Source organism: Acinonyx jubatus, chromosome C2, assembly GCF_027475565.1.
Source record: "Acinonyx jubatus isolate Ajub_Pintada_27869175 chromosome C2, VMU_Ajub_asm_v1.0, whole genome shotgun sequence".
Classification (NCBI taxonomy): Eukaryota; Metazoa; Chordata; class Mammalia; order Carnivora; family Felidae; genus Acinonyx; species Acinonyx jubatus.
Window position 1 is genome coordinate 11,899,049 of NC_069384.1, and position 23,538 is coordinate 11,922,586.

The following is a 23,538-nucleotide window of genomic DNA, read 5'->3' on the forward strand; positions in this document are numbered from 1 at the left end:
CCTTCCCAGTCTCTCTCTCTCTTTTTTAAGGTTTTATATTTAAGTAACCTCCACACTCAACGTGGGGCTTGAACTCAAAACAACCCCTAGATCAAGAGTTGCACACTGTACTGACTGAGCCAGCCAGGCACCCCTCTAGTCTCTTTTGCTGGTTCCTCATTTGCCAGATCTATTTTGGGCTTCTGGGGCTCTGACTTTGGACGTCCTCTTTCCTCTCTGCATATCTACTTCCAGGTGATCTCACCTTGTCTCAAGGTATCAATACGCACCAAGAAGCCAATGACTCCCCGGGACGTCTCTCCAGCGAGGAGCTCTCTCTTGAACTCCAGACTCAGAGCATCCAACTCCTGCTCACTATATCCTCCTGGATGCCTTATTGGCACCTCAAACTTAATATATCCAGATCCAAGCTACTGATACCCAATTATCCACCTCCTCCATCCGTCATCTTCCCCATTTAAATTTTTTTTTATTTTTGAGACCGAAAGAGAGAGAGAGAGAGAGAGAGAGAGAGAGAGAGAGAGAGAGAGAGAATGGGGGAGGAGCAGGGGGAGAGGGAGTCGAAGTTGGACACTCAACCGAGACACCCAGGTGCCCCTGTAATCTTCCCCATTTTAATTAATGGAAACTCCATCCATCCAGATGCTCTTGTCTCTTTCTTCACCCCATGGCACATCCAACCCATCCAAAAATACTGTCAGCTCCACTTGCAAGATATATGCAGAATTTAACCACTTCTCATTACTGCCAAGTGGTCCAAGCCACCACCATCTGTCACCTGGATTACACCAGTAGTCTTCTTTTTTTCTTGGTCTAATTTAATCGAAAGATTACTTTTCTTGGGGCACCTGGGTGGCTCAGTCGGTTGAGCTTCCGATTTCGGCTCAGGTCATAATCTCACGGTCCGTGAGTTTGAGCCCCGCGACGGGCTCTGTGCTGACAGCTCAGAGCCCGGAGCCTGCTTCGGATTCTGTGTCTCCCTCTCTCTCTGACCCTCCCCTGTTCATGCTCTGTCTCTCTCGGTCTCAAAAATCAATAAACGTTAAAAAAATAAATAAATAAAGATTACTTTTCTTTAATGAAGAAGATGCTTATTAACCGTCATTTTCCTCTCATGGTGTTGTCAATATCCTAATACCCATAGCTTTCTTATTTTAAAAATAATAATCTCAAACAGAGTTAGTAGCTCACGGGTTGAATATCCATGAGATGTGACTGGTTTATGATATTTAAAGAAGCTTCGTACAGTCTCTGAGCTACATAAGCTGATTTTTTCCCTCTGTTATTTTCATTTTGTTTTGATTAGGGCGTTGATTATATCCAGGTAGATATTACAGCGAAAATTGTAATTTGCCATTTCCTACTAAGCAATTACCATCTCCACAGCCTCTTAACTGGTCTCCCAACCTCCACCTTTGGCTCCTGTGGTTTATTCTCAATACACCAGCCAGGATGCCCTGTTAAAGCCTCCGGACCTCCAGCAGCTTCATGATACTTCAAAGCCTCAGACCCACAAAGCCCAACAAGATTGGGCCCCCACTGCCTCCCTGATCTCACCTCCTTCTAGTCTCCTGTCCCAGTTACTCCATTCCAGCTCCCTGCCCTGATTCTCAAATCCACTGGGTCCACTCCAGCCTCAGGACCTCTGCTTCCTGTGCCCTCTGCCTGACATGCCCCTGGCCCTGGTGACTTGTGGGCTGGTACTTGCAAGGGTTTCTCATCGGCAAAGGGCTATGCACATGTCAGCTGCTGTTCTGGGAGGGCCCACTTCCACTCATCCCAGCACCCTGGAATTTCGCCCTAGTGTGCTGAAATTAGCCTGTTCTCTTTGTCCACACCACATTCCTTTCCCTTTCCTGTGTGCCCCTCGATGTTGCGCATGCGGCCTCTTCTTTGAAAGAAGACCACACTGCTAGGCTAAGTCAACATATTTCCACAATGAATGAACTATAGAGACTTCTTTGCTTAAAGTCAGACCCCGCGGATTCAGACCCTTTAGGCTCAGTTGCTCAAATCATTACAAATGTCTTTTTCCTTGTTTTGGTTTTTTTTTTAAGAAGACGGTCAAATATATTCACTGCCAGCTCAGAACTGTTTTAGCCACTTACCTTCTTAACAATCTTCCCTGACTGTTCTTCGATGACGAGCGGTAAGTAATACTGTAAGATCTCGCCATTTAGTATCTTGGGAATGACCGGTGGAAATTTCACTATTACGTTGATGTGGTTGGTAGAGCCAACAATATCAAAGTCCGGTGGTTCCAAAGACACTGTGGAGAAAACGAAACCAGAAACAGACCCCAGTGATGTCAGCCAATGACTGCATCGCAGCAACGCTCCCGTGGCTGTAATACAACCTGACCTCTTGACAACCATCTTCTCTCTAACCTACGGTCTTAGGTGAGGCATGGGTTGTATTCTTTTTTTTTTTTTATTGGTGAAAAACGGAGACTAAAAGTGATGTGATTTGCTTACTATTACCACAAGAAACGGAAGGTTCCAGGATGGAAGTCAGTCCTTTCGGAATTTTCAGCCTGTATTCTAAACAAAATGACTTCTTATCATATCACAGTAACAATGATACCCAACCATTGCAGAAATATCAGAAAATACAGTAGGCAAGTGTCCCTGAATGTGGTTCATCGTGTTTTGTCTATATCGTATCAGTGTAAATATATACACACACGTATATAAACTGAACTAGTGCATACACACACGCACACACACACACACATCTCATCTAAAATTAAATCATTCTTACCTATAGCTTTGCATGGTATATATTTCACTTAATTCACAAACATATCCATGCATATTTGTCTACATTAAGGGGTGGAAAATGGGCCTGTGGGCTGGAGTTTTGCACAGCCTGCCAGTTCAGAATGGTTTTTATATTTTAAAGGGTTGTGGGGCGCCTGGGTGGCTTCGTTGGTTAAGCCTAACTCTTGATTTTGGCTCAGGTCATGATCTCATGAGCCATGAGTTTGGGAGCCCCAGCATTGGGCTCCATGCTGACGGCGTGGAGCCTACTGGGGATTCTCTCTCTCTCCCTTTCTCTCTTCCCATCAGCTGCTTGCGCTCTCTCTCTCTCTCTCTCTAAATAAATAAATAAATAAACTTACAAAATAATAAAAGGGTTGTGAAACAACTGAAGAAGGATAGGTGATATGGTGTATGATATGTGGCCCATAAAGTCTAAAGTATTTCTTTTCTGGCCTTTACAGAAAGTTGGCTGACCCTGGATCTTCATCGTTAACTTTTTAGGGGTGATTCTATTCCACTAAGCGTCTGGCTGCACTATAATTTAACTGATCTGTTGCTTTAATTTTTTTTTTAATGTTTATTGATTTTTGAGACAGAGAGAGACAGAGCATGAACGGGGGAGGGGCAGAGAGAGGGAGACACAGAATCTGAAACAGGCTCCAGGCTCTGAGCTGTCAGCACAGAGCCCGACGCGGGGCTCGAACCCACGGACCGCGAGATCATGGCCTGAGCCGAAGTCGGCCGCTTAACCGACTGAGCCACCCAGGCGCCCCGATCTGTTGCTTTGAATATTTAGATTGTCTCTACATTTTCTGAATAGACCCACTGTGTCAATGAGCATTCTTAGAGCTAAATCATTACATTTGTCCACAATTATTTCTGTAGGACAAACCATTAAAGAGGAATTCTGGATGAGAGCAGGGACACGGCAAGATTTGAATACATCCTGTTGCAGATTTTCAGATGTTCAAAGTACACTCTCCGCATTTCCCCTAAGCCTGGGTATTTACATGTGTTTGACATTTACCATTTTGAGTCTTGACGAATGACGTCTCATCCTTACTTTAATGTACTTTCTGTAATCGTCTGAGCGCCACGATCTATAAGTTGTGCTTTTCTTTCTTTTCTTTTCTGGATGCACACATAAACACACACACACACAAATCCAGGGAATCTTGTCTGCGACAGTGGGATTCGGTTATTGTCACTTTGCTAAGCACGTATGTGTGAACGCACATCCACACAGCCTTTAACAGGGAGCTGAAACCAAATCTTTCTCTTGGAAACAGGTTGCAAATGAGGACCTCGAAGAAGAGCTGGAGTCTGGCTGAGGGCCACCAGCAGCCACCCTGGAGCTGTTTAACACAAGTGCCACAGGGAGCTGCCTCCAGTCATAGGGAAAGAAAGACAGGCAGACCCACTCTCGGGCTCCGGTCTCCGAGTGCCCCGGGTGCACATGTGTTTTGGAAACTAACATAGATAAGAACTATTGGGTTATGATCTGGGGGAGGGGGTACCGTATTAAGGAAAACATTGGCCCAAAGAGTTGGGACAGCTCAGATGCAGGCCTTCTGGACCTCCCGACCTACTTCCTGTCAGGTTGTGACAGGAAATGAACCGGAACAAACCAACCATTGCTGCCGGAACGCCTGCCTTAGACAGGCAGTGAGGAATCGCCGGCAAAGGACAGATTATCGTCCCACTTTTTGGATAAGAAAACCAAGGCTCCGAGAAGCAAACACTTCACAGGTCCAGAGCCGCGAAGGGGCAAGGCCAGCTGGTAAACATAGCCCTGAGTTTCAGACACCTCTGCAGACCTGCCTATGTCACGGGAAAGCAAATAACGATGATCTTGATGATGATGATGAAAATGATAAGCAGAGATGAACTCACCGTGTGTTGCCAGGAAGAAATCGCTGATACAGCTGACCAGCATTGTGTTTCCCCTGAATCCATCAACTCTGGGGATGTATGTCTCTGGCAGGACTTCCCACACATCGGTTAGGTCACAAAATGATGCTGTGATATTTGAACAGTGCTCCACGATCTTCATATCGTCTGGTTTACTTTGAAAGGAAAAGACATGAGAAAAGGCAAACTTTAGTATTTATGTGACGGAGATTCCGTTAACTGCATGCCTCACTTCCTCATTTCTTTACGTCTCTGCTCAAGCATCACCGTATCAGGTCGCCTGCCCTAACCACCTTATTTAAAATGCAACACCTTGGAAGATGCCTGGGTAGTTCAGTCGGTTAAGTGTCCGCCTTCCCCTCAGGTCACGATCTCGCGGGTTCATGGGTTCGAGCCCTGCGTCAGGCTCTGTGCTGACAGCTCAGAGCCTGGAGCCTGCTTCAGACTCTGTGTCTTCCTCTCCCTCTGCCCCTCCCCTGCTTGTACTCTGTCTTTCTCCCTCTCTCTCTCTCTCTCCAAGATAAACATTAAAAAAATTAAAATAAAAAAAATATCTATATATAAAATAAAATGGAACACCTAGGGGCGCCTGGGTGGCTCAGTCAGTTGAGTATCTGACTCTTGGTTTCAGCTCAGGTAATGATCTCACAGTTCATGAGTTCAAGCCCCGCATCAGGCTCTGCACTGACAGCACGGAGACTGCTTGGGATTCTCTCTCTCCCTCTCTCTGTTTTTCCCCTGCTTGTGCCACTCGCTCTCTCAAAATAAATAAATAAGCTTAAAAAAAAAAAAAAGGAACACCTTACCCCATCATGTCCACCCCCTCTCTCGCTTGTCTTCATGTTCCTGCATTCCATTTACCATCACCTACCACATTATATCTTTATTTGTTTTTTTGGTATTTCTGTCTACTTTCCGAATGTCTGCTCTAGGCTCCAGGAGACCAAGGGCTTTGGTTCATGGTTGGTCCCCTGGCCATGTAGTCGGTGCTCAGTAAATATTTGCCGGGTGAATAAATGAGCAAACATTACACTTTCATGACAGAAGTCCCAGATCTCTCTGCCCCTACAAGACCATCAGGAGTGTCCTCCCTGAGACACATTCTCTCTCCAGCTGAAGATCACATGGTCCAGGCCTAAATGAGCCTGTTCTATAGGGACAACACAGATGTCTGATGTCTTGAGCCTCAGAAAGGTAAGTAGGTGATACACGTGACCACCTAACGCAGAGAGAAACTAAGACTTTGGCAGGCACCAGAGAAACTCACAAGAGGCCTTCCATGGGCCAGTCAGTGGTAGTAACAGCTGTTAGCCAGATAAACAGCAAACAAAAGAACGAAGCTACTAGATCAAAGTGACAACTTATAAGGGTGATGTCAGACGTCGGAAAAAGAGAGCCATAGAAGGCTCCCTCCATTATGGCATTAATCTCTGCGGCAACCTATAAGTAGGATACTGAGCTCAGAGAAGCCGAGCTCTGTGCCTGAAGGTCACGGCTGATTAGTGATTAAGCCAGACCGTGGACCTGGTCTGGGCCAGGCAGTTCTCTGATGTGCCACAGCCCCCCCCCCCCGCCCCCACCGAGTAAAGAAAAGTGAACACGACATCGATATGGTCACCAGATCTTTGGACTCCTGTCCTCAGAAAACAGTGCTTTTAAACATTCAGACTTACTGAGTCAGAGAAATAATTATAAAAACCATACACCGTAATTATTGTGCATCTGAGGCTTTGACCTGTAGAAATGGTTATAAATACAAGTTTTGTTAGAAGTGGTTTTGGACTATGACATTATTCAGCTTAATTAAAAATGGACTTGTGTCTTGTCTTTGGACTTTTAAAGCTCTGAATACAAACCAGAGAGAGAAGGAGGAGAGAGAGGCTTTATCACAAGTAAGATGACGACTCTTCCCCACCCCCCAATTAGTAGAAAAATAAGACCTTTAGCAAGAAGAAAATTAAGCGTCAAACCAACCTCATGACTGTGTACCATAACGTATAGTGAGTTGGTGCAATCGAATGGTTTTTTAATTCCCATGACAAGATAAGCCGGAAGCTGCGAAATGTCACCTTTAAAGTGCAAGATTCGTCTGACAAATCTAAAGGAAACAGGAGAAAAAAAAAAAAAAAGAAAAAGAAACGCTGAATCTGGAATTCAAGGTATAGCTTGGCTCCTATCCCATCTGTTCCTTGGGATTTGGAGCCCACACTCCCAGCACAGAAGCCCCAGGGGCCTTGGAACCACAGGAAGGGAATGGTTCTGGTGGACATGAAAAATGAAGTCATATAACTAATTGATGAACAACACATTGTTAGGGCAGGCAAGCTTAGGATGCAGGAACTCGGCACTGTGTAATCAGAATTTCGGCTCACGCTTAATTATCATGGACTCTCAGTGGCCCGCTGAATCAAAATGATCTATGTTATCCTGTCCTGGGCCACCTCATTCTCTCAACTCCACTCCACCTCTTTCTGGAGTCCCCTAAGCAGCTCGCTCAGCCCTCTGCCTGCCTTCCTTCCACTGAATCTCCCACCGCACTTGTCCCCCAGTCATGGAAGGAAGGGACAGATAAATGTATGCCTAGACTGGCCCTTTCCAGGCATTGAGTCTGGGCAGCAATGCTGAAGCGGGTGCTATTAAGAGACTCATTCTACAAACTGTAAGGCTGAGAGTTGGGTTATACAATATTATGCAGCTGGCAAGAGGCAGCGGTAAATGAGACTCTGAAGCTATACCTGTCGGGCACCTGGGTGGCTCAGTCGGGTTAAGTGTCCAACTTTGGCTCAGGTCAAGATCTCACAGTGTGTGAATTCGAGCCCCATATTGGGCTCTCTGCTGTCAGTACCTGCTTTGGATCCTCTGTCCCCCTCGCCTGCTCTCCCATCCCCACTCCTGCTTGCTCTCTCTCTCTCTCTCTCAAAAATAAATAAAAACATTAAAAAAAAAAAAGCTATAGTTGTCAAATCCTGTTTAAATGCAAGTCTTCTTTTTTTTTTTCCAAATTCACTTTTTATGATTCTTGAAGCTTCCAGTAGTTAGGACCTAGGGCCTTTGCTTCTTGACTTTGAACTCTTCGTCCTCTGTACTCACCACAAGGTTGGATATATAGTTAATGCACAGTGAGATTATGGGGGCAGATTTCTATATGTAGGCAAGGTGTTTAGTTCAAAAAAATTATTTTCCTTTAACTGGCACCAGATAACAGGTGTAAGAATGCAAATTAAAGGGAAATTATGGGGGCGCCTGGGTGGCGCAGTCGGTTAAGCGTCCGACTTCAGCTCAGGTCACGATCTCGCGGTCCGTGAATTCGAGCCCCGCGTCGGGCTCTGGGCTGATGGCTCGGAGCCTGGAGCCTGCTTCCGATTCTGTGTCTCCCTCTCTCTCTGCCCCTCCCCCGTTCATGCTCTGTCTCTCTCTGTCTCAAAAATAAATAAATGTGAAAAAAAAAATTAAAAAAAATAAATAAAGGGAAATTATGTCCGGGTTGTTTTTTGTTTGGCATAGTCTGTCTCCTCAATCTTCGATGAAGGGGCTTTAAGTTGAAAATTCCTTTAAAAATGTTTTTAAAGATTTTATTAAAGATTTTATTCTTAAGTAATCTACACACCCAACATGGAGCTCGAACTCACAACCCTGAGATCCAGAGTCACACGCTCTGCCGACTGAGCCAGCCAGGCACCCTTGAAAATTCTTTTAAGGAGTTTTAAAATGATCTCTGGTGTGGGGCACGTGGGTGGCTCAGTCGGTTACCGGTCTGACTCTTGATGTCGGCTCAGGTTGTGACCTTGCAGGTCACGGTCCCCTGGGTGGTGATCTCGCGGTTCGTGGGTTTGAGCCCTGAGTGGGGTTCTGTGCTGACAGGGTGGAGTCTGCTTGGGATTCTCTTTCTCTTCCTCTCTTTCTGCCCCTCCCCTGCTCACAGGCACTCTCTCTTCCACTGAACGTAAATAAACAAACATTAAAAAAAATAAATAAAATGATCTCTGGTGTTAATTTCTTTTTTTTTTTTAATTTTTTTTTTCAACGTTTATTTATTTTTTTTGGGACAGAGAGAGACAGAGCATGAACGGGGGAGGGGCAGAGAGAGAGGGAGACACAGAATCGGAAACAGGCTCCAGGCTCTGAGCCATCAGCCCGGAGCCGACGCGGGGCTCGAACTCACGGACTGCGAGATCGCGATCTGGCTGAAGTCGGACGCTCAACCGACTGCGCCACCCAGGCGCCCCTGGTGTTAATTTCTTATAAGAGTTTTGAGAGACAAATGAGAAAATGTGGCTACTGTTGGCTCCTTTGACAGAGAAAAGGAGAGTATTTGAGAAAATCTGGGAAAAAGGATTCAGACAAAAATGGGCAACAGATCTGGGATCAGAAATCAAGCTCCCCGCATTTTAGACTTCTGAATGGTCACTCCAATCCTCTGTCCCTTACACGAAATTCAGCCAAGCCAAGAAAATCTCTTACCGGGCCATGCCGATACCACACCAACCATGAGGCCGATATACACTAGGAAGAAGAAAAAAATATTAGACCAGCAAAAATACTCTCTCCAGGCTCAATTTGTAATTATTGCTCTGGGTCTGGCATTCTTTTGTACACATGGCTTAATTAACGTTGGATTGCGACATCCATGTGTTAAAAAAAAAAAAAAAAGCTCTAGTAAAGGGTTCTTAGAAGGTGTCTGTCTGTATCAGCAGCACATGGCCCAAGGCTTTCAACCTGAGTGAATCCAAAATAAGCTCTGTTTGGGAGCTGAGGCTAATACCAGGGCTGGTTGGTTGAGAGAATGTCCCGAGAAGCATTTACCTGCCTGGAAAAAGTCTCAGAATATGAATACACAGGCATGTTGTTGGTTAAGAAACGTTAAAGGTAAAGGTGTTTGCCAAGGGTGGTGTAGGAGGTTAGGAAGAAAGCTGATGGGATTTGGGGGCCCTCATTTGTTTTCGGGATGACACAGTGACTTGGGAGGGGAGGGGTTGCAGGCATTTTTAGGACGCGGAGGCCAAGGAGGTTACACGCCCCCGTGCCTAGGCGGTTTGTTCAGGGGAGAAGTATACCGCCCATGGAGCTATGGAACAGACGACACGGTGATAGTGAAATAGAATCAAAAGAAAGGTAGAGAAAAAGTGGACCAGGATGACAGAGTGAGAAAAAAAAAAAATCAATGATAGATACACGGAAGCCAAAGTTCAGGAATGACTTCTCAGTCTGGTGACATGGTTAGGAGATAAGGGGTTTGGCCTCCTCCTAAGTAGGGGAGTCGAGTGATAAACTCCTCCCTGGATTAGAATGAGGGTATTAAGAGAAATTGCTCTTCAGGTTGCTCACGAGGATATTCTCCATCACTGTGAAGCCTGAAGTCATTCTTATTTAGTTGTTTGTTTTCCTAAAATTAATAGTAGGGCAGGTTGCTCCTACTGAATCCAGACCATCAGTCAGCACAGGCTTCCTATCTACGTTCCATTTGGCTCTTGGCACCGGATGGGCTGATACTGGGCCCCCTCATCAGGGAAAGCCGTTTGCTACCCCCAACAGGGCTCCGGGTGGTGGGGTGACTGCTGGCTTGGTCCTAGGAGCACTGGGACAAAAGTGACGCTTACCCACGGGATACAAATCATGGGGTCTAATCCAGGAAGTATTCTGGCTCCAAAGCATCTTTGGTATCAAGCCTTTTCTTTACTTTCACATCTGAAAGGAAATAGGTATCAGGTGATCCAAATGCTGAAGTGTTTACTTAAATTACAAAAGATAAAAAAGGACAAAGACAGGACGACGTGGGAGGAACAGGATTTTTCCTGTTCCAGGCTTCCTCTGCCTTCCCAGGAGCTGGACCTGGGACCAGTTCCCTATCTAGCTCTGGGAGAAGTTTTAAATTTAATTTTTGAATAGGCGACAGAGTTACTCGCTTCCAAAAATACACAAAAGCAAAGAGCAAAAGGTCTTGATTCCTTCAGAAAACTACTTCTATTAAGTTTTTGGTGAGTCCTTCACAACATCTTTATGTATAAGCAAAACCAAATATATATTATTTCTCCTTCTTGTTTAAAAATGTTTTATTTTTGAGAGAGAGAGAGAGAAGAGGGAGAAACAGAGTGTGCGCAGGAGGGAGGGGCGGGGGGGGAGGCAGAGAGAGAGGGAGACAGAGTCTGAGGCAGGCTCCAGGCTCTGAGATGTCAGACAGAGAGAGCTAGCGGGGAGAGGGGCAGAGAGAGAAGGAGAGAGAACCCCAAGCAGGTTCCATGCTGTCAGCATGAAGCCTGATGGGGGGCTCAAACTCACAAACAGTTGAGATCACGACCTGAGCCAAAACCAAGAGTCGGATGCCTAACTGACTAAGCCACCCAGGCGCCCCTAGGTGTTCCATTTTATTTTATTTTATTTTAAATTTTTTAATGTTTACTTTTGAGAGAGAGAGACAGACGGAGTGCAAGCAGGGGAGGGGCAGAGGGAGAGGAAGACACAGAATCCCAAGTTCACTCATTAGTTTCATGCATTCGTTTCTGAGTTGCCTGTTTTCAGATTTAAAGGTATTTTGTTTCTTGGCATCCGCATTGTGAGTCCTAGTTACCTTCTCTGCCTCAGGGCTTTTGTCTCCATCCAAGCAACTGCGCCCCATAGGTTCTGGGTGTCCTGTCCTCCCAACACTTGTAGCAGGCATCAAGCCCCCGTGCTGAAACTGGAAAAGGGCCACAGGGCGGCAGACCTGAGTTCAAGCTCAAAACATGAAAAAGTCCTCTCGACTATGAGGTAACAGGTCCCATCCGGGTATTCTACAGGAATCCGAGAGATTCCAAGTCAAAGATGCCTTCCCTGCTGCAGACTCCCCCACCCATGAGCTATCTAGGCTCCTCTGCTTACAACCTGTCCCACAAGACTGCACCCATTTAGAGTGTCTACAGGGATCTTTGAGACACATGACGTCATCTCCCACCATTACTCCCCGAAGGAGGGCCTGCAGAGCTGTGGACACTCCCTAGAAGCTGGCCGAAGCTAGAGTGTAGAATGCCACAGGGGGGTGGGGGGGGGACGGGAATCCCTTACACTTGAACATCTGCCCTGCGGCTTCTCAACCCTCTGTCTTTGCCTGACAGTACGTCTTCACCTTTGTTCTACATCTGTGGAACATTCGGGTTTATTCAATGGCTGACACACACACACACACACACACACACACACACACACACAATTACACAATTAGAAGTCCTCACCCCCTGTGGGCCAGGGGATGTCGCCTCCCCTTTATTCCTGATGACCCATACTCTACTTCCAACCCAATGACTAGTAACTAGATTTCCTGCTTGCTTGGAAAATCTCATTTCCTGTCTTGGCATCCTGTCTGGGGTTGTTAATGAGGTGCCTTAAACCTCTCCCTGACTACAAATCAGCTTTCTAGAGCAAAGCTGTTGCCATTAGGAAGGGCTGGCTTTGCTCTTCCCCCATCTCTGTGCCCAGGTCCTACACGAAAAAGGGTCCACCCTCGGTTTACTGCTCTCCAATGGCTGCCTTGAAATTCTTAATAATTGTACCGTTGAACTTATGTTTTGGTAGTGAAGTCTGATGGGCCATTGGACACATGGTGAGTTTGTAGTCTCAGCTCACGCTTGGTCTCACCCCCCGCCCCCCGCCGCCTCTGGACGCTGGGCACCATTGATGCCCTTCGTGTGGGGTGGCAGCTGGGTCACATTGTTGGAAAGTCCCACGTTGCACTGACGCCCTCCTGGTGTGTAAGCAGACAGAGAAGGGGCCAGGCAGAGTGGAATTTGCTCCTGCGCCAGGCTGGCAGGGCCCTGCTTTGCCCAGGGTGGGGGGGGGGGGCGACTAGCTGGACTAGGGGTGGTAAGCATCTAGGTCAGCCTTGATCAGGTACGTAGCATGTCCAGGGGCAGAGGTTTAAAGACCTTTGGGCATTGCCAGTGAGCTATGGGTTGAGATAGCAGGTCCTTGGGAAGGAGAGATTCAGGGCTGGACTTCCCAGAGCCCACCCCAGGCTGGAGTGCAGGGCAGGTAGCAGAGAGCGATCCTGGCAACCTTCAGGCCCAAGTGCATGTGTGCCCAGAGTCACAAGGGGCAGAGTGGCATCGGGCACCTGCAGGGAGCCTCACGGGCCCTGACAGTAACCCAGGGAATGCTTCCTGGGCTGTGTGCCTGGAGGGGACCTCTCTTCTCCTTGCCACCCTCCCTCGTCTGGCTTGAGTTTGCTTCTCCTGGCTAGTTCGAGGTACCCTCTCAAAATGTGCTTGAGATGCCAATTGTGTAATTCGGTGACTCCCACATGAACTAAATGCGCTTACATTTGCATTTAGATCTGTGCGTTTGCACCGTATAAAGCAGAAAGGTTGAAGCTCCTGCTGATAATTTCAAATTTTATTTATTTTTTTACTCAGGACGACATTTAAATGGCAAATACCAAAGTGACCAGTGGAGAGACAGGGAAGGTGGAAGAAAAGAAAAAGCTTTGTATTTTAATGCCTTCAGTGATGCCTTCTTGCTTTTTAAACACGTGGGCCCTGCATTTTTATTTTGCTCTGGCCCCTGCAAATTCTGTGGCCAGCCCCGTCTGTAGCTCACTGTCACCTAACAAGGCATCAAGCAAGTGTCGCAGGTTGAATTCAAGGCTGTCATCAGCCTTTCTAGGTTTCCCTGGAAATCAGTGTCCCCTGCAAGCCAGCTCTGGGTGCGGCTCGCCCAGAGCAACCCTTGCCTCTGGCATGTCAACAAACACTGCTGATGTCCAGGGCCCCTTCTCTGAATTCCAGCTCCTCCTAGGCAGAGACAGACAGACAGACAGCTCTCACGGAACTTGCTGCCTCAGTCTCCTGGGGGAGAACATAACGGTCTTTTCTTCTATCTGGCCTGACGCCTGGTATATCATTGGTTGTCAGGGAGTCATGAATGAACTGAATTCAGAAATACTACGCAAACACAATTACATAATTTTTTCCTGGAAATTAGGGGAAAAAAAAACCAAAAAAGCACAAAGAAGAAAGTAACAATCATCCTTATTTCCACCACCCAGCATCAACCACTGGTAGCATCTTGGCATGTTGGTTTCCAGTTTATTTTTCAAACGTCTCTCTTGTTTCTGTAAAATTTCTTTTCTGTGCTCATTAAGAAACATTAAAAATAATGTATGAAAGTACAAATTCCAGCATCCAGATGTTTCCATCATTAACTTTAGGTGAACATAATCCCAGACATCTTTCTATGCGTATGTGCGTGTGGGCGCGCGCGCGCGCACACACACACACTTCTGTCTAAATTTAATTGTACTTGGAACCAAACTGAAGGAAAGACCGAAGGGATGGTTGAAATTTAAATTATTTTCTTCTGTAAGACAGAGTAATTTCCTAAAATACTCTTCTAAGGTTTAGAAAAAAACGGTTACGGAAGACATTGGGAAGTTAGGATATCCTATGTTCCCAGCACTGCTTACTATGTTTACTTTTTAAAAATCCTTATTGGGGCGCCTGGGTGGCTCAGTCGGTTGGGTGTCTGACGTCAGCTCAGGTCATGATCTCACAGTCCATGAGTTCGAGCCCCGCATCGGGCTCTGTGCTGACAGCTCAGAGCCTGGAGCCTTCTTCAGATTCTGTGTCTTCCTCTCTCTTTGCCCCTCCTCTGCTCATACTCTGTCTCTCTCTCTGTCTCAAAAATAAATAAAAAAACATTTAAAAAGAAAAAAAGAAAAAAAAAACAAAAAAAGAAAAAAAATAAAAAATCCTTATTTATTTTTGAGAGAGACAGAGCGTGAGCAGGCAAGGGCAGAGAGAGAAGACACAGAATCCAAAGCAGGCTCCAGGCTCTGAGCTGTCAGCACAGAGCCGGACGTGGGGCTTGAACTCACAAACCGTGAGATCATGACCTGCGCTGAAGTCAGATGCTTAACTGAGTCACCCAGGCGCCCCCAGCACCGTTTACTATTAAACCGTATTTATTGATCCATGCTTTCAAAGATGAGAATGTGGCTACTCTCCTTTTTCCTCCCATCTGCCTCCCCTATTTCCTTATTCCTATTGTTATTACTTTTTCGCTTTATTGTTTTTTGTGCCTAGATTTATGTCCTGATCACATTTTTTTCTACCTACAATTTCCAAACATGTCTGGGATTAATTCTACATTTAGATCAATACTCATCAACAGTCCTTTTGAGCGTGAGTTCTCTACGTCTGGGGTCTTTAGTCTGATTTATTTCTTAACTTGTTATTTGCTGGATTTTTCTAATCCAGTAGTCCCTCCCTCCCCCAAAGAGAGCTCACTGGGTCTTGAATTCCCTTTGCTCTTTTATATTTGAGAAGGCCTGCCTATTGATTACCTTGAGTGACATCTAAGCTGGATGAAAATACCCTCCTGGGGACAGTGTCCTCCATTTAGAATATTTCTCTCAGAACCATCATATTCTGGAATTTAGCACTAGAACGTCTGAGGCCAGCTTGATTTGGCTTGACCTTCTTTTATTTACTTTTTCTTCCTGGATCCCTAAAAGAATTCTTCTTTTTTAAAAAAAAAAAATTGAAATCACTAAAGATACCTTGGGGCTCAGCATTCCCATATGAATATTTGGAAAATGACAACTTCCTGAAAAAATGTTCTTTTGACCTACAGGCCATTTTTTTCTTCATTTCAAGAAAAGTTCTTTTATCTTACTTTTATTTGCATCTTCTGTCCCATTTGCTGGTTTCTGTGTGGCAGGGATCTCAATTATCCTAATGTTTGACTGTGCTTTTTTTTAATTTCCACATGGAGATTCTTCCTAATTGACTTGATCTTTTTTTTTTCTTTTCATTTGCATTCATTGGGCTTAAATCAAACCTTTCCTCTATTAAAAATGTCTTTATTTTCAAAAGTATCCTGTTCTTCCTTCTTATTTCTTCTGCAATTATGTTTCTAGGGTGCTCAAATTATCTGCTTAAGTTCGCAACTCCGTCTCCATCACATTTTAAAATATTCTAACCTTTGAGTTCATTTTACTGAATTCGTATTTTTACCAAGTCGTAGGATATAAGGCTATTGGAAACGATTTTCTACTAATCTAGGAGTAATATTATTTTTGCTGGTACTTGGATGGCTTTGTCAGCGGTTACTGTGATAGAGTGGACTGAAATTTTAACCTCCTTGCCTTCCACACCAGATTCGAGTTTGTTCTGTAAAGACGGGGCAGTTTCTAGAGCCCCAAGGCCTGACGCTGGGATGGTGAAGGTGAGGTAGGGCCTCCCTCTGGTGGGGGTGGGGGGATGGGGAGGCGAGGCAGGGCCAACCACAGGGTCCTCCGAATGGTTTTGCTTCTGGCACTGCCTTCCTCCGCGACCCCCTCCCCTAGCTGACAATCCCCATCTCACTGCCTCTGACCACTGCCCCTTGCTCAGAAGGCCCTGTTTGCTTCTTTCCTGTGTATTAGGGAGCCTTTTTAAGATTGTTGTTGACTTACCAGGAAAGTTTCTGGTGGATGGGTACATTCAAATTAAAAAAAAAATTTTTTTTAAACCCTCAGCATTAGAACAAGAACGATGCTTAAGCGTCTCTCTCCTATGTACCCTGGCTTATGGGTAAACTAAGTGCCCTCGTTTTCCTCTTGGCTCCAGAGACAATGTTCAGTGGCTCTCAACTGCTCCCTTCTACATTTCTCTCTCTTTTTTCTCTTCTTTGGACTTCTCATGACTGTCACTAAAGCCCACCTGCTCTCCCAGGGAACTATTGTTCTCTTATTCTTCCCAGATCGCGTGCCATTTAGAACATGCAGACAGACAGACAGACAGCCCTCAAGGAACTTGCTGCCTCCAGTCCCCTGGTGGAGAACCTAACGGTCTTTTCTTCTATCTGGCCTGACGCCTGGCATATCATTGGTCGTCAGGGAGTCATGAATGTCTCCGAGGTTTCATTCTCGTTAGGAATGAAGAGTCCTCAGGGAAAGTACTGTCAGGCTCTGCTTTCGTGCAGATTACCTTTTACAGATTATAAAATGTGCATTTCTTTCTGACATCCAAACCCCTCCGAAATCAGAATGCATGTTTTTTTTTTCTTACTTGGTTACATAAAAGCGCATCCTATACTCAGTGGCATTTAGTTTTAGTAAAATAGGATGACTGGTAGCCAAGAATCTATATGCTGCTGGTTCTTTAATAGGTGGAGGGTTTATCAATATAATGGGAAAATGAGTTCACCAAGGCTCTGTGTGCAAGTAGGAGGGATGAGGTAAGTTTCACTTCTAGGGGCATCTGGGTGGCTCAGTTGGTTAAGCCCAACTTGGGCTCAGGTCATGATCTCACGGTTGGTGAGTTCGGGCCTCGCATGGGGCTCTCTGCTGACGCTCAGAGCCTGAAGCCTGCTTTGGATTCTGTGTCTCCCTCTCTCTCTCCCCCTCCCCCACTTGTGCCCGCGTGCGCTCTCTCTCTAAAAATGAACAATTAAAAAAAAAAGTTTCACTTCTAAGACTACTTCTGGGGCTGTGCTTCTCCTAAAATGTTTTTAGACAAAGCACCAGGAACCCAATTTCGGGCACATTTTAACTTTTTTTAAATAAATACAGGAGGAATTTGAGAGGAAATACAGCTAAGACCAAAAGGGCCGTGCAGATTTTTGATACTTTAAAATGAAAAACCAGCTTGTGCACTACAGGACTTAAAAAGTTCAAGCCATTTCCTGGAACAAACGGGTCTAACTTTATCAACGTGCTCATATTACTAGGAAATTTTAAAAGATGTTTTCTTCAGAGCCCATCTTGGTGTGGCTTCCCCTTCTGAATCCCTTTGCTCCCCAAACCCGAACAGTTCGGGGCGGGGGAGGGTGCTTAGAAACCTCGCCAAGGGGTGGGGCAGGGGGTGGCCTGAGGGTGTTAGTCCCAGGGGGACAGTCAGTAGGACGCCTCCAGGGCTCCCGGAGTCTGCACCTCCCGGCGGGCTCGTCTGGCTCCGATCAGAGCCCTCTGGCGCGTTATACTAGCTTCTAAGACCTCTTCCCAAACAAAAGCAAGGACATCAAACAAATACTAAAAGAAAAAAAAAATGAGGCGGGGTGTCTAGAGTCTTTCAACAACGCCGCCGCTCACCTCCTAAGCGTGTTGAGGAATCGAACTCCTAACTGCACAGAACCGGCTGATCTCTCCAGGTTGAACTCCAGTACGGATTCGCCCCGGGTTCCCCTAATTCCCCGGCCCCTCCCCACCCCCCGCAGCGAGCCCGCTCCTCTGTCTCCCCGCCCTCTCCTCCTCCCAGCTTCCAAGCGGTGAGTCTGGAAGGGCGCCAGACACGCCACCCCCGTCGCCCCTCGGTGACCCTCTCCCGCTAGGCCACAAAAGCTGGTTAATTCCAGGGGTTCTCTTGGCGGGGTGGGGGATGGAACTCGAGGCCCGAGAGGGTAGCCCAGTTTCGCAAGGCCGGTGGATCTTGAGGCGTGTGACCCTCACACTTCACCACGGCTCACATCTTGCAGCCGCGAGTGCCCGGGTGTCCCCGGCGCCGCTGGTGGGAAAGTGGGGCGCAGGGCCGGGTGCAAAGAAAGAAGGCTCCCGGGGGCGGCGAGGAACAGACGCCGCGGGGCACAGCGGCCGGGGCCTGGCACGCCCTGCGCGGCGGCGGGGGGCTGGGGGCGGGGGCCGGGAACCGGGCGGGGGGAGGAGGAGCAGGAGGAGGAGCCGGGGCAGGCGAGGAGCGTGCAGGGATTCCGGGAAGCGGCTGCAGGGTGGCGGCGTTCGCCGGGAGGTCAGGCGCACCCGCGGTCCCCATCCCCCGACCCCGCCAGCCCGTTTACCTCGGCAGGGTCGCCTCGCCGCTCCCCGCGGGGGTGCCGGCCTCCGAGCCACCCCCTGCGGCCGGCGCCCTCGCACCTCCGGACCGGGCTCGGGAGCCCCGCGGCCCGGATGCGCGCTGCGGGCGGCCCCGGCGGCAGTGACGGCGGGCGCCGGCGGGCCGAGGGGCTGCCCGCAGACTCCGCCGGGGGAAGACACCGGGGTCGATCCGCGGGGTGGCGAAAAGTCCCCGCTGTGGGTGCGCGCGCCGAGCGCCGGCCTCCGGCCGCTAGGGGAGGTGGAGCGCGCGGGCCGGGGGCGGAGCCCGGGATCGGCCACTCGCCTGACGTGCGCGGAGCCAGCTCTTACCACTCCCCCCAGCGCCCTCCCCTCGGGAGCTGCGTGGGGCCCGGGGGCAAGGGGTGTGCGCTTTGGTTTCCTGCGGGATCCTCAGGGGCTAGACCGGTGCTTGGCCCTGGGAACAAAGCCTCGCTAGCACCTTTTATTTACTCAGTAAAAGTGGGATGAATGAATGAGTGAACGAATGAAGGAGTGGATGGGTTCTCTCCTGGCTCCCGCACCTGCCGGTTCTCTAAGCCACTCCGATCATCGTGCTCCCTTCGATGAAACAGGGATAAAAGTAGCCACCATCGAGCTGCAAAGGCTTGGTGTAGTTCCAGGTTGTTGCAGGCCTTTGCCGATATTGTCAATTAGCTTCCCTCCTCATCGGTGAGTCCTCCCCTCTGCGTTCCTGTTTCCCCAGTCCCCCACGGATCAAAGTGTTCAGGGTAGGAGAGGAAAGATAGTCCCCCGTTATTTTGCGTATCTGTGGTTTATATTGGCAATTTTCAAAAGAGAATGTAAGGTAACTTTCAGGAAAATGTATGTATGCTTGGAACATTAAAGCTACTCATATGGAAATGTTGAAAATCCCCTCGAAGGAGAAGGAAAAGAAATACACGAACCCCTTAAGTTCTCATCGAGCATCCAATCTGACTTTCGGCTTTCTGGACTCTGAGGAAAGGGGGAGGAGGACGTTTCATAGTTTTTGTAGCTGAAAAAGGGGACATTTGCACCCGTCCAGTCAACTAATGTTTGCTGACCCTCCTCCCTACAATAGGCGCCGAGGTGATCATGAGAGAATGTCAGTCTGCTTCATGTGTGACCCTCAGTCTTCAAGAGGAGAATTGTCACCAGCCCCATAAGACCTGAAGGGAACTCGCCACCGGGTCAGGGTCCCCACAGAAGACATTCAACATTGGAAATATGTTCTGCAGCAGTTTTAGAGAAGCTTCAGAAATAGTCCCTGACAGTGGGGGAAAGACAATACAGAACTCCATCCTTTTATAAAAACATAGTTATGAATATAAATATGCCCACAAATAGAAACATGACAAATAGAAATATATACAAATATTAACAATGATTAATTATAGACTGGGCAGCTCAAGGTGATTTTTAGGTTCTTCTTTTCACTTTCCAAATGTCTAATTTCCAAATATTTTTACTTATATAATCAGAAAAAAGATTCTATTAAATATTTTTTTAATGTTCATTTTATTATTTTTGAGAGAGAGAGACACACACACACAGCATGAGTGGGGGAGGGGCAGAGAGAGAGGGAGACACAATCTGAAGCAGACTCCAGGCCCTGAGCTGTCAGCACAGAGCCCGACGCGGGGCTCAAACCCACAAACTGTGAGATCATGACCTGAGCTGAAGTTGGACCCTTAACCGGCCAAGCCACCTAGGTGCCCCATGGAAAGAGATTGTAAAAAACAAACACAGTCTGTTCCAAGATGTAAAGTGCTTAGAAATTGTCACTCCACATTTCACAAGAGAAAAGCTGAGCCAACTGGAAATCTCTTCGATCCAGTAGTGAATCTCTTCTTTGATCACAGCACAAACTGCAGCCGGAAACCTGGAGAGGCAGACCAATGTAGAGAGAGAATCGGTGTGCAGGGAGCAGGAGTCTTGGAAACCGTAGGAAAAGTTAAACTGCACTTGACTCCTGCTGTTCCAAGATTGTATCCTGTACAGTAAGCCAGCAATGGTAACTAAAGCACTTTGGTGAGTTTTGTGAGTCAGTTTAGCGAATTTTCAAACCTGGCAGGGTGGTCATGGGAACCCCTGACTCTGTAGTCAAGTCGGAGAGAAGGGTGGGTGGACCGGGAACCCAAAACCTGTGACTGGTATCTGAAGTGAGGGCAGTCTTAGAGGACTGAGCCTTACACCTGCCAAGTCTGATGTGAGTTCTGGGTACTTAGTGTCAGCGTTGAATTGAATTCTAGGACACCAGCTGGCATTGGAGTTGGTTGGTGTTGGGAGGAAAAATACAACAACAACAAAAAAAACAGATGAGTAATGTAAGTAGAGAGATGAAAATTCTAAGAAAGAGTCAAAAGGAAATGCCAGAAATTTAAACAAAACAAAACACTGTAACAGAAGTGAAGAACACTTTTCGCGGACCTATCAGTAGCCTGGACATAGCCAAGGAAAGAATCAGTGAGTGTGAAGATATGTGGATAGAAACTTCCCAAACTAGGGGCATCTGGATGGCTTAGTTGGTTAAGCATCCAGCTCTTGACTGGGACTCAGGTCATGATCTCACAGTTCGTGAATCTGAGCCCCGCACAAAGCTCTGTGCTGGCAGCATGAAGCATGCTTGGGATTTTCTGTCTCCTTCTCTCTGCACCTCCCCCTGCTCATGCACATACTCGCTCTTGCTCTCTCAAAATAAATAAATAAATAAATAAATAAATAAATAAATAAATAAAACTTAAAAATTAGAAACTTCCCAAACTAAAAAGTAAAAATCAATCAATAAATAAAAAGGAACAGAGTGTCCAAGAAGTGGGGAACAATTACAAAAGGAATCACATTCATAGTAGGAAAGGAATGTCAGAAAGAGAAGAATGAGAGAGAATGGAGTAGAAGTATTTGAAACGATAATGGCTGAGAATTTTCTAAAATTAGTGACAGACACCAAATCATAGACTCAGGAAGCTCAGACAATACTAAGAATAAATACCGAAAAGTCTACATGCTGGCTTTTCATATTCAAACTATAGGAAACCAAGGACAAAAAGAAAACCTTGAAAGAATCCAGAGGAATGAAACATCTTACCTTACAGAGGAGCAAGGATAAGAATTTCACGTTATTTTTCTTCAGAAACCGCAAGCAAGAAGGGTGATGTAACATAAAAAAACACCCCAGCAATCTGAAATTCTATATCCAGAAAAATCATCCTTCAAACAATAACGGAGAAATAAAGACTTTCTCAGGCAAACAAAAATGGAAGGTTTTGTTGCCAGTATACCTGCCTTGCAAGGAATGTTAAAATAAGTCCTTCAGAAAGAAAAAAAAATAATATAGGTTGGACGCTTTTCCTGTCTAAAAATGGAAAGACTGCTAGAGAAGGAATAAGTAAAAGTAAAATAAAATCTTTTATTTTTCTTATTCTAAATTGATCGAATAGATTATTATTTAAAATAATAACCGTAGCATTGAATTGGGTGATTAGAGCTTATGGATAAATGAAATGTGTAATAATAAAGTTTACGAGGCATGGGGAGGAGGAATTGGAAACATACTGTGGGTCGGTACCTGCACTACTCATGAAATGGTGTAGTGTTATCTTAAAGTGGATTTAGATTAGTTGTAAATGTATATTGAAAACTCTAGGGCGATCACTGATGATTACACTTCTTTTTAATAGATATACTAATGAAGGAAAGAAAAGGCAATCATATAAGAGGCTCAGTTAAAACTAGAGAAGGCAAAGAGTAAAAGATTAAAGGGGCTCCTGGGTGGCTCAGTCAGTTAAGCATCCAGCTCTTGGTTTCTGCCCAGGTCATGATCTCACAGTTTCATGGATTTGAGACCTATGTTGGGCTTTGCACTGGCAGCAAGGAGCCTGCTTGGGATTCTCTCTCTCTCTCTCTCTCTCTCTCTCTCTCTCTCTTTGTGTGTGTGTCTCTGCCCCTCCTGCTCATGCTGTCTCTGTCTCTCTCAAAAATAAGTAAATAAACTTAAATTTTAAAAAAAGAATAGAAGATTAAAAAAAGAAACAAAGAACAAGTATAATAGTAGAGTAGAAAGCAGCTACAAATATGTAGACCTTAACCCAACTATATGAATGATAACCTTAAGTGTGAATGGTCTAAATATGCCAATTAAAAGACAGAGACAGAGTGTGTAAAAAAGTAAGACCCCAACGACATGTTATCTGCAAGAACTCTACTTTAAATATAAGGCACAGATAGATTAAATGCAAAGGGATGGAGAAATCTATGGCATGCCAACATTAATCAAAGGAAAGCTGGAGTAACTATGTCAATTTCAGAGTAGCAGATTTCTGAACAAAGAAAATTATCAGGGATAAACAGGACATTATATGATGATAAAGGGATCAATTCTCCAGGAGAACATAACAGTCCTTAAGGTGTGGATGCCTAACAAAGTGTCAACAAAGTGTCAAAATATGTGAGGCAAAATTTGATAGAATTGCAATGAGAAATAGACACATCCATGATTATAGAGGCTTCATGACCCCCTTATCAGTAATCGACAGACCCAGTAGTCAGAGAATCAGTAAGCATATCGTTGAGCTGACCAACATCACCAATCAACTGGCTCTGATTGACATTTGTAGAATATTTCATCCAACAACAGCAAAATGTACGTTATTCTTCATCTCGCATGGAACATTTGCCAAAACAGACTATATTCAGGGCTGTAAAACACACTGTAACAAATCTGAAAAAAATAGAAATCACACGAAGTATGCTGTCAGTTCACAATGGAATTAAACTCGAAATCACTAATAGAAAGATAGCTAGATAACCTTCAGATATTTGGAGGTTAAACAACACATTTCTAAATAACAAATGGGCCAAAGAAAAAGTCTTAGAAGAAATGAGAAAACATTTGGGCCAAAGAAGAAGGCTTAGAAGAAATTAGAAAACGTTTGGACTAAATGAAAGTGAAAATACAACTTATTGAAATTTGTGGGAAGCAGTGCAAAGAAGAAAGATATCAAATCAATAAGCTTCCACCTTAGGAAACTAGAGAAAGAAGGTCAATATAAGCAAGGAGAGGAAAAGAATGAATAAGTATGAGGACAGAAATCAATGAGATTGAAAACA

The 23,538-nt window shown here is 45.9% G+C and overlaps 1 protein-coding gene across 5 annotated transcripts in view; it reads right to left on the reverse strand.

Moving 5' to 3' along the window:
• Window positions 1-18,649, reverse strand: part of IFNAR2 (interferon alpha and beta receptor subunit 2) — a 30,346-nt gene extending 11,697 nt beyond the window's left edge. Inside the window, exons 1-7 of one of the 5 annotated variants that reach the window (XM_027041691.2) lie at window positions 18,414-18,649; window positions 11,239-11,346; window positions 10,271-10,358; window positions 9,135-9,176; window positions 6,648-6,771; window positions 4,656-4,828; window positions 2,109-2,269 (exon numbers count right to left, since the gene is read on the reverse strand). In XM_027041691.2, coding sequence (XP_026897492.1) covers window positions 2,109-2,269; window positions 4,656-4,828; window positions 6,648-6,771; window positions 9,135-9,176; window positions 10,271-10,325 — 555 coding nt within the window. In that variant the 5' untranslated portion in view covers window positions 10,326-10,358; window positions 11,239-11,346; window positions 18,414-18,649. Of the gene's footprint in view, window positions 1-2,108; window positions 2,270-4,655; window positions 4,829-6,647; window positions 6,772-9,134; window positions 9,177-10,270; window positions 10,359-11,238; window positions 11,347-17,712; window positions 17,732-18,413 lie in introns of those variants that run through there. The other 4 variants (XM_053220608.1, XM_027041693.2, XM_053220610.1 and 1 more) reach the window with 4 other exon arrangements.
• Between the last annotated feature and the right edge of the window lie 4,889 nt (window positions 18,650-23,538).